This window comes from Glandiceps talaboti, chromosome 7 (genome assembly GCF_964340395.1).
Source record: "Glandiceps talaboti chromosome 7, keGlaTala1.1, whole genome shotgun sequence".
Taxonomy (NCBI): Eukaryota; Metazoa; Hemichordata; class Enteropneusta; family Spengelidae; genus Glandiceps; species Glandiceps talaboti.
In genome coordinates this window covers 336,926-348,753 of record NC_135555.1, presented here as the reverse complement: position 1 = coordinate 348,753, position 11,828 = coordinate 336,926, and the positions used below count along the sequence as shown (strand labels likewise).

The following is an 11,828-nucleotide window of genomic DNA, read 5'->3' as shown; positions in this document are numbered from 1 at the left end:
ACAATTAGTCAAGCAAAAAGACTGTTGTTAACTGTTTTTAGTGAGCAACTTGTGGATAAGGTTGTAGGAAAATACGGCCAGAACATGAACTGCCGAAGTCATCATTTCCTTACTAATGGTAGTGCTCTTTAAAAATGGGCGCATCAACTTATTTATTGATTCTGCGAGTAATGATACCCAGAATCCATGTAAGCTTCAAATGCTAGCTTTAATCCTGGACATGGTATAATGATCCTTTGAAAGCATTCGTATTACTACGATTCCTGAACTAAGTATCTATATGCGATTTGCGTAGCTAGGTAGAGGACAGTCGACTACAGAAGGGTCCCCTAGTATATCTCTCTACCTTCTGGGCACGACTATATCTACCTTTTTGGTAGGCTTATCTTCTGGACAGGGATATCTGATCTGGTATAGCTACCATCTGGGTAGGACTATCTGATATCCTCACCTTCTGGGTAGTACTATCTGACATATCAGCCTTCTGGGTAGGACTATTTGACATCTCTACCATCTGGGTAGGACTATTTGACATCTCTACCATCTGGGTAGGACTATCTGATATCCCCACCTTCTGGGTAGTACTATCTGACATATCAGCCTTCTGGGTAGGACTATTTGACATCTCTACCATCTGGGTAGGACTATCTGATATATCTATTGTCTGGGTAGGACTATCTGACATCCCTACCTTCTGGGTAGGACTATCTTCTGGACATGGATATCTGATCTGGTATAGCTACCGTCTGGATAGGACTATCAGACATCCCTACTTTCTGGGCAGGACTATCTGACATATCAACCATTTGGGTAGGCCTGACATCTCTACCTTCTGGATAAGACTATCTGACATATCTACCTTTTGGGTAGGATTATCTGACATACATACCTTCTGGGTAAGACTATCTGACATATCAACCATTTGGGTAAGACTATCTGACATATCAACCATTTGGGTAGGCCTGACATCTCTACCTTCTGGATAAGATTATCTGACATATCTACCTTCTGGATAGGACTATCTGACATACATACCTTCTGGGTAAGACTATCTGACATATCAACCATTTGGGTAGGGTTGACATCTCTACCTTCTGGATAAGACTATCTGACATATCTACCTTCTGTGAGACTATCTGATGTAGCTGCCTTCTGGACAGGACTATCCGATATATCTACCATTTGGGCAGGACAAATGGCAAAGAGCGAGGGTTTGAGTTGGGCATGAGCAGCCATCTGTCTATTTCATTTAGCCTATGTGAAATGATACCACAGTATATTCTTTTTTGAATGTTAGCACATGGGAAAATGAAAGAGAATCTGTGTGGCTATCAGATAGCTGCAACTGTTATGGTTGACTTGTGTAAAGTGGTTCAAAGTAATAAAGCAAGCCAAATCAGGGTATATTTTCAAAATCACTAGATACAGTAATACTAAACAGGTAGCAAATTTATAGACCACTTCAATAGCATAATTTTCATGGAATATCAACTTGACAAATCACAAATATGTTGTGTCTCTGTCCCACAGTCACTGACAGATAAATGAATAGATTTACTTAAAATATAATACATGTATTTCAACTGTTTTATTTCAGAAATAGATATACAATGTTGTTATGTATGTGACTTACGTATTAAACTGTATGAACTTATGCAACTGTACGATATTTCGTCTCAACCAAGGCACACATTTATTGTTGAAATGTATACAGTTGTTAACAATAAAGGATTAAATATTTATTATGGTTTAGTTGTAAATTAGCTTTCGTGAGATGGTAGTGTTTCCAAGTTATCAACACCACGACTGCAAATGCTTTAAAGGTATACTAAATGTATAGAAAATTGTTGCCAGTGGACCAGTTTTTAGACTACATTATGCTAAAACATGGTACATGGAGACACTGATATGATGTTCCCCCAGCTGTGTAACTTTGCTCTGAATGTTGCATAAAAACTCAGTTTCTTACATTACTTTAATAACAGATCTAGAATGGACAAATTCTAAAGTCCTATTCTTTTTAATGATATCACACAAACTTCACAATCATACATTTTGGAAGCTATATCTACATAAAAGTCATTCTCTTGATACACACTAAAATCACTAAGTACAAATTTACACTCTAAAATCTATAGGAAGACATCTTTAACAATATGCTCAGATGTCTTTGGTGTGGAAGCTATGTTACATGTAATATATCAAATGGCACTATTGGATTGATAGCTCTAAATAGAAGAAAATTACCATTTTTGTGCAATAGTATTAATGCCATGGCTTTTAATATAAGTCAAATGGTTGATCGGAAATAACTGCCTAACTTTTGTGAAGCATAGCCATTTGTATATCAGGTGTCACTTTTCAAACTTTGGGGATGTAATTGAGACACTAGCCCCATCTCTACATGACAAATCCTTCCTGAGGTAGGATTCAGATAGTTTGAAATCTGTGTAGACAAAAACACATCCTGAACCATTCCTGAAACAGTCCTGACTTTATTTCGGAATTTTTTGAGAGATTTCTTGAAACCCTCCTGACTTAATCCTATATGTGCTGTGTGGACATATTCTGTTCTGAAATTCTCCTGACCTCAATCCTGTTGTGGCACTGAAAAATAATGGATTTGCAGTTTTCTTCTGATTTATTCTGTTGTTTAATTTCATTCGTTTGATTATGATTGCTTGTCCATCATTTATGTAAAATAAAAAAGTGTGTGTCAAAATAACATAAACAAAGCTTCATTACGTCACAATGTATATTTCAGGAGTGGGTCCAGGTGAACAGGTCACATGACATCTACACTGTAACCTTTCTATGTGTAAAACACACACCTATTCTTCCTCAGGTAAGATGTTCTACATTAAGATGGGGCTAGTGAATCAAACTTGGTAAATACTTTAAAGTTCTTTCTCACGAGCATAGAATAGAATAGAATAGAATATAACCATAAAAACTACAGAACTGTTGATCCATCGAGAAATTTGACAAAAAATGAAAGATAATTTGACAAATAAAAATAGCCAAAGATCAAAATGTGTGAAGCTTATAAAAGTCAGATATCATTGCCATCATCATAGTGCATTACAGTGATGGTATTTTAGATGTTTATGATGGATGGTTGATTTTCTGATAGGTTACATCAACTTGATAAAACACACTCTCATTGAAGATGCTGATATACCACGCAGATTGATATTACCGATAAGTGATATTTTCAAAATGGGTGATTCATATCTTCTTTGAACAGTACCACACTTTTCTTCCATATTTTAGAAGAACACATATTGATGATAATAGATCCACGTTCGAAAACTTGAGTCCCATTCAAAATGACTAAAACATTGCTACACTATTTACTACACAAAATGTTAACCACTGAAAGTTTCTTGACATTTTGACTGTAAATAAAACATTTTAGCCAGCAAATAAATATAGACTGTTTTGAACAATAGAGATTGAAGGACATATGAATTCTGTTTATTACATGACTATAGATGTTCACCATCCTTCCCTTGAATGAAGTAGCCTTATTAACTTTCCATGTGTCTTTCACCAAAATTGAATAGCAAAAAATAGTTTACAAATACAACACATTGTACTAAAAAAATTTTAATCAGTATAGGAACAAAATGTGGCAACCAAAAAATAGTTCACTTTAATAAACTCATAAGCCGACATCAAAATTTTACATGATGAATAAACTACAGTTTTTTTAACCTCCAAAAAAATCTATACTAGTGAAATAAAATTTTTTGGGCCCTTTATGTATGGAAATAAGAGATATTACTTACTTTTCTTGACAACTTTGCTACTAATGTGTAAATATCTACACAATTGGATATACACAAGAAATATCTCCAGATATATTCAACAAATATAACATCAAATAAATATTGACGTGTAAAAATAATGTTTGAGCTAGGGTGAATAGTATATACCTAAACACTGTCCACATTTCCCCTTTTGTTATATCAATTATTTTAAATGGATGGTTATGTGTTAAGTGAGATTATGCTGTAGGAAAGATTATCTTTCATGTAATCACATTGGTAAGTTACAAGTGTCATTCTTTGAACATCATTCACTAACTTTCCTGTGTTCACAAAAAATGGGTATTAAAGTTGCATTCTCAAAAGTAATATATCACACCTTTCTTTATTTGATGAACTGTAATGATTGTGGGAATGGTTGTAGGATGAAATAAACAAGGCTTCATACTACCACATTTGCATATTTTACAGAAATTTTACACATACAAAAATATCAATGATCAAAACATAAAATCAGAAAAATAACAGCAAACCCTTGTTAACTTTTACAAACAATTTAAAAAACAAAATCAAAACTTCAATCAACAAAATAATGGAAATTACATTAATTGAAATTACTACTTGTATTCATTCAGCTGCCAGACAGAAGCCTACATTTTTATGTACATACAGAGAAAGTGGACCCAATTCTCCTTTTACACCTGATAAATGACAGAGTTTCTGTGCTAGCATTCTTTAAATATTATCACAAAATGTACACTTTTTGTAAATGTAAAGTTTTATCATGTCAAATCTGTCAAAAAATGCAACAGCAAAATCCATATATTCCATAAATTTAAAATCGTTGTTTGGTCAATGATTTAGCGATATGAGTCCTTGTTTACTGTATTTGTTAGTGATAAACTTAGTCTAACCTTGCACAATTTTGCTTAGTTTAATGAAAATGTAAGAATGAAAAGGTGGGTTGAAACCATTGTGAGAATTTCTTGATATTGGACATTACTCTATTCAGTCTTAAATTTTCCATCTTCTTGCTGTATACTCCTGTCTTTAGCTGTACTCATTTCCTGGTATGTCTTGAATAGCATGGCATATTCAGGTTTTTTCTCAGCATATATCTTGAATTGCTCTGTGATGAGAAGAAAGCAAAAATTTGAAGTCACACTAAAGTGTGTTATTATTCTTTTTTTAAACTCTCTTGGGGATTTTTAAACACAAAAGTAAAAGATAATACAGGTGCAGACTGGTTACTTCATTTGTTATTTCACTTATTTTAATTATGATGCTTCATAACTGGCTGTATATAAATTGACACAAACAGCAGAAAAATAAGAACGAATATTACAGGATAGCTCCTTACACAATTTGATGTTTTCAAAACCAGAGATCTGGAAAAAGTTTGTAATCCTTTGCTGCTCAGACAATTCCATGTTTTCAGAGTTCCTAATGTTGAACCATAGATCTAGACAAAGTTTGTTACACTTTGCTGTTGATGATTTGTGATGTTGAGATCCAATATACAGTGCTTATTTTTGTTTGCAATCATACTGATATAAAAAGAGTGCCAATTACGTTGTAGCACAACTGTACAGTTTTTAAAAATGTTTACCCACATGCTGATCCAGGTATAGGCATAGGTGTTCATTTGCTGAATGACTATCCAGTTGCCTATCCAACCCTATTGTTATCTTTGCTATGTACGTGATCATTTGGCTGTTGCTATGGGCGTGGTCTTGTTGATAGGCACATGGACATACATTTTTTGGATGTTCATTCACATGTCTATTAATCCCCGTTATCTTTGCAATATATGTGGTCATTTGGTTGTTAGGTATATCTGCATACACTTTTTGAATGTTTGTTTACTTGTCTAAGAATCCCTGTTGTTATCTTTGTGAAATACACCACTGCTTGGCTGTTGCTATGGGCAAGGTCATGGTTGCTAGGGATATTTGCCTACATTTTTTGAATGTTTACTCACTTGCCTACCAGATGATGGTGCTATTTGACCAAAATGTACTGCCATTTGGTTGTTGCAAATGACATAGTCATGGTTGCTAGGGCAAATTGTGTCAAAATAATTTGAAGAAAATCTGCAGAATAATACTTCTAGGTACATCTCACCAAGTTTCAGTCTCATTAACGATGTACTTTTTGAGATATAAGTTTTTGACCAAAATTCCCATTTGTACACATAATTTACATATCACTGATGAAATCATTATACGCTTAATTTCTTCATCTATACATCCCCAGATACATGCCCATTAGATTTATGCCCAATCTGCTCAGTAGTTTTGGAATTAAAGATTTTTTACCAAAAACACGCATCATGGCATGAACAAACCTTAATTTACACATCCATATGAACATTCCAAACACATTTCAGACCAATCTGCTGAGTAGTTTTTGAGTTCGAGTTTTTTTTTAAAAACAAAAATGACATTTTTGACCCAAGTCACATACCTGTGATGCTATCATTTTGCTTTGAACAATATCCGAACTAGACACCAAAAGTAATCTCCCCACCAAATACAAAAGCAATTTGTCTGGCGTTTTTGAGTTTAAGTTGTCAACACACACACACACACACACACACACACACACACACACACACCATACTCATAGCACTACTGAACCTTATCAGTTCAGTTGTGCTAAAAATCCATGCATGAGAATAATGAGATTTTTATAACTTTTATGTCAAACAGAATGGGTCAATTATTTATGAATATTGCTAGGTAAAGTGGTATCATTCTACTGAATGCCTGCTAAATTTAGTACATTTTCTATACATTTATTCACATAATAATTTATTAATTGAAATACGAGTATAGCTGCATCACATGGCCACTCAGATGTTCCTATAAAAAAGTAAAATGAGTGTAAATTTACAATTATAAATATCATGCCTGCAGATTAGGACAGGTGGTTGCACTTACCGTAAGTAATTTTGCCTGAAGCAGCTGTGTCCACCTGCTTAAATAGTTTTGCTACATCTGTGTTTTTCATCCCAAATGCACTATGGAGGATTCTGGATAATTCTTCCTCAGTTATGTAGCCTTTACTTCCTTCATCAAACATCTGAGAAATAGAAATATATGCATAAACTTCTCATAGAGTTGAATTTTGGAAAGATTGAATGATATATTGAAGATTGAAAACTGAATCATAGAATCTATCACAGATGAGTGACGCATGTTTACATATTGACTGCAATGTCTTGCTAAATATTGAGTTAGGTACAAACAAGGACATGGCATAACATTGTAGAAAAAACATGGTAAAGTTATTATATTGATTAAAAATCCAAAATAAATACATGTACGCTCATTTGTCATTCTTATTGTCACTGGAATATAACCATGTCTGAATACCAGGTTTGAGGTCTGCCATTAGCAGATGGTGACTAAGTAATGCACCAGGTTTGAGGTCTGCCAATAGCAAATGGTGACTAAGTAATGATCCAGGTTTGAGGTCTGCCAATAGCAAATGGTGACTAAGTAATGATCCAGCAAGTAGAATACCATGGGTACCTTTTAATATGCAGCAAGATTAAACCCCCCCCCCCCCCCCATACCCAAAGTATACCATTTAATAACCAATACAGTTCCTTTGCAATACAAGCAAAATACGCCACTCGTCTTATGTTTCCTATCAAAGTAGGGTGAAACTTTTAAGGTTTTATGTTATATACTAATTTCAGAACTAGAGTCCTGTGTATTTGGACTTACAAACCTTGTAAATAGTAACATGGTGTGAGTTACTTGTAAGGACTGGTACCTACCTTGAAAGCTAGTTGGATAGTTTCTTCATTATTAGCTGGTTGTGATAGCAATGAACAACCAATAATGTAATCTCTGAAGTCCATTCTCTTTGTTCCTGACTGTGTACAAATACAATGCAAGAGTATACACACAGTCAGCAAATATGTATTACAATTCCTGTCTTTCACTGTCTCAGCTGACAGTAACTGTTTTACACATGATAACATTCCTTATGCTTCACCTATACATTCAAGTGCCGATGCACCAATAATGTAAAATAACACATGTATAGACATGCAATCATTCTCTGCCCTGATATTCCAGGTCTAAATATGATATGGGACATGTTGAAAAGTGTGTGTAGTCTCTTATTACTCTCTAAAATAATGATTTACGAGATGAAGTAGATATGACCTAACTACCTGATATCACCTCTTCATTCATCGTATTGCAATGAATGCCATTTCTGTAACATGACATGAGTCGAAAGACAAACGTCACATTGTTTAACAGCACGAATGGTGATATGACAAACGAAAAGGTGATATCGGGTAATATCCGATTTATCATATCCTTATGCCCAGAACTTCAAAGAGAATACATGAAATATTAAAAGAGCACAGTTTGTTATTAAAATTTTGGTGTAACTTTTCATAATTATTCCAAAATACAACTTCGGTAGTAGTTCAGGTTCTGTAAAGATTTCAGAAAATGCTTTAATATATTAATACTAGATGGTCGACTGCAACCATAACTTCTAGGATTATAGTATGATAGTGTGGTACATGTAGCATACACGTAAAGGTGGCCTCCAGTCATGTTGATGATACATTGCAAAATGTGTGTGTGTGTGTGTGTCTGTGCCATCGTTTTCTCCAATACGGCTGGCTCAATTCAAACAAAATTTTGTACACATGTTCCTTAGGGTAATGGCAAGAACTGATTAGGTTTTGGTAAACAACCATGAATATTAATGCGCAATTTACGTAATTAATGGTTTTCGGTAATTAGGCTATATCTCAAGAATGCATGCTTCAAATTCATTATAACTTGGTACATACATGTGGGTACCAAAGCGTACCTTTCCTGAAAATATTACTAATGTAGCTTTTAGTTTTAATAAGTTATTGACATATTTTTGGTAGGCCACAAAAAAGAAAAAAATATAGTTTCTGGTCAGGAAATGTTGTCTAAAGTGGTGCGACTTTATCACAATTTTCTAAAAAATGACTGGCTCAATTCAAACCAAATTTATTGCATGTGCTCTGTAGGGTAGTGACAAGAACTGATTAGGTTTCGGTAAACATTCCTTGAATATTAATGAGCAATTTACATAATTAATGGTTTTCGGTAATTAGGCTATATCTCAAGAATGCACACTTCAAATTCAATATAATTTGATACATACATTTGCGATACCAAAGCGCACTTGTCCTGAAAATATTACTGATGTAGCTTTTAGTTTTAATAAGTTATTGGCATATTTTAGTAGGCCACTAAAAAGGAAAAAAATAATTTCTCGTCAGGAAATGTTGTCTAAAGTGGTGTGATGGTGCGATTTTTTTTTTTACATTCTCAACAAATGTTAATCAATCTACTTATCATTGCAGTTACTGTTCTTTTTATTTAGTACTTTACAGCAAGTGTGTATGTGGGGCAGATGTCATAGGCTAGTTCATGATTAGTTTTGCAGTTGTCTTCACTGGTGGCAATTAATGTAGGGAGAGTTACTTTTGTGTTTTCCCTTTCATCTGCAGACTGAACTGGCTTAATAATATAAGTGATGGGTGCTGACCAGAAACAAATTTTTTTGGCTTTTAAAACTCTTTCTACGGTGAGTGCTATCCTACAACGTTCTATAAAGCTTCACATTACATGTTGTGGTTGGCCAGGAGATCACTATTAATGGGCAAATAGCAGTGAATGAGCAAAACTAACTTATTGCATATGTTCTGTTGTATTCCAACAATTGTCTGTAGGAACGACAATCTCAAAACTTTGCCCTTATGGGAGACATTCAGTTTAAATATGGTGAAAGTTGTCTCAGTTTTGTGGCCATATGTAATAACATCAATGTTGAAGATCGGCCACCATTTTGTTCGGTTATGTTCAAAAGTCATGTCTTGTCCAATCAGAAAAGCATTTTCGAATAACATTTAATGCGCATAATGTTCGATATCAGAAGCAGTATTTCACATAAAATGTCATCAAGAACAATTAACCTGGGCATAGGTATATGATAAAGTTATAATTTCCCAATAATGATACAAATGAGTAATGGATTGAGAATATTGGTTGGCTTATAATGAACGTACATTTCATGAAAAAGGATTGAAATGTCACTGGGATTTTAAATGTAGATAGATTCTAGTTTTTTCATATAACCAAACTCCAGTGAGTGGACATGTTTATATACAAATGTAGGTCTAGCCGACATTTTAATATAGGTTTAATACCTACTGACACTATAGCCATGTAAAGGTAATAGATATTTTGAATACAAAGGTTTAATTTGAGAACATAAAATGAACACTCTCTCAATCTTCAAAAGGGGGCATATTTATCCCACTGGCTTTTCTTTTTTATTGCGAGTCAAAGCTTTTACACTGCATACTAGTAAATGACTTGAGGGCTTGAGAACCTGACTCTAAAGTATAATGACTTGTTTCAATTCAGTCCTGAAGGCATAACAATATGATGAAAACTACTGCATGTAAGTTTACTTTCATACAGTATCCAATAGAGTGTGCACACCACTATTATTAAATAAGACTGGGATTTCAATGCCTTACTCTGTCATACAATTGAAACATTTCTTCCAAAGCTGGACTGACTGGGAGGTCAAGATATTTCGCAAAATCTTCAATGTCAATGAATGCATCACCATCTGACTGTGCTATTTCAGCATACTTGGCTAGTAGAGCTTCTACGTTGTCAAATGAAAGTCTGAAATGAAATACAGGAAAAGGATAACAGTTGAACTTTGGTTTAAATATGGAAGAAAGATTAATATCAATATAATTACAAATGTGATCTTGTTTTGTGGGAAAATCACATAAAGACAACAACTATTTACCATCAAACTTACAAAAGTTCCCCACACAAAGTCAATGGAATTGACAAATCACAAATTTTCACTAATATCTTGACAGCACCATCAAGGGTTTACTACATCTGACAGCACCATCAAGGGTTTACTACATCTTGACAGCACCATCAAGGGTTTACTACATCTTGACAGCACCATCAAGGGTTTACTACATCTTGACAGCACCATCAAGGGTTTACTACATCTTGACAGCACCATCAAGGGTTTACTACATCTTGACAGCACCATCAAGGGTTTACTACATCTTGACAGCACCATCAAGGGTTTACTACATCTTGACAGCACCATCAAGGGTTTACTACATCTTGACAGCACCATCAAGGGTTTACTACATCTTGACAGCACCATCAAGGGTTTACTACATCTGACTAAGAATCACTTACAAAAACAATTGTGATGCTGTGAGTAGAATGTCATGAGTCCATGAATACTTATTCTTGCATAAAAATTCTAAATAATGTGGCAGGCTGTGGCCTCATCATAACTGACCAGTCAGATGATATGACAGAAGTCTAAACCATTTCCTTTGTAATTCATACTTGTGACAATTGACAAAATACCAGGAAAAAAAACTGTTGTTACAATCATGAAATTTTAAAATATTTCACAATATCTTAGGATTGTTTCAGCCTCTAGATTGAAACACAATCATAACTGAAGTCTTTACAATAAAATAAAATGGTGATTCTGTTTTTTTTATTAGTTTGAATAATTGACAAAAAGAATGCCATTGGCAATTTGATGGTACTGATAAATTACTATCACCAAATCATGACAACTTTTTGCATAATTTAAACAAACACTCTATGAAAATTGATTTTTTTTCAGTGGAATTTCTCTGAAGTCATGTTTGTAATTTGTATCCTATTTTTAGAAACTTAGTAGATAGTTTATCTGCAAAGTACATGGTTGACATAAAAATCAATTTTTATTTCCAAAAAGACAATTGCTTGACATTTATAAAAACTTTGATCTACAATAAAGTAGCATCATATTTGTCAGAAGTTATAAAATTTTGAAAAGACTTGGCATTCCAAACATCCTAAAAACACAGAATATATTCCTCAATCTCATATGCTAGCTTTACATGTGCGTCATTGTATCATGAAAAAATAATATAACATATGAAATATTCATACAGAGAAAATGATATTTCTTTTTTCTTTTTTCAGCTTGGATGAA

At 34.0% G+C, this 11,828-nt stretch overlaps 1 protein-coding gene across 1 annotated transcript in view; it reads right to left on the bottom strand.

Moving 5' to 3' along the window:
- Positions 1-1,625: 1,625 nt before the first annotated feature.
- LOC144437371 (lysophosphatidylcholine acyltransferase 2-like) overlaps positions 1,626-11,828 on the bottom strand; it is a 50,773-nt gene continuing 40,570 nt past the window's right edge. Inside the window, exons 8-11 of the mRNA XM_078126296.1 lie at positions 10,330-10,483; positions 7,558-7,656; positions 6,713-6,854; positions 1,626-4,899 (exon numbers count right to left, since the gene is read on the bottom strand). Of these exons, the coding sequence (XP_077982422.1) occupies positions 4,775-4,899; positions 6,713-6,854; positions 7,558-7,656; positions 10,330-10,483 (520 nt within the window). The 3' untranslated portion in view covers positions 1,626-4,774. The remainder of the gene's footprint in view (positions 4,900-6,712; positions 6,855-7,557; positions 7,657-10,329; positions 10,484-11,828) is intronic.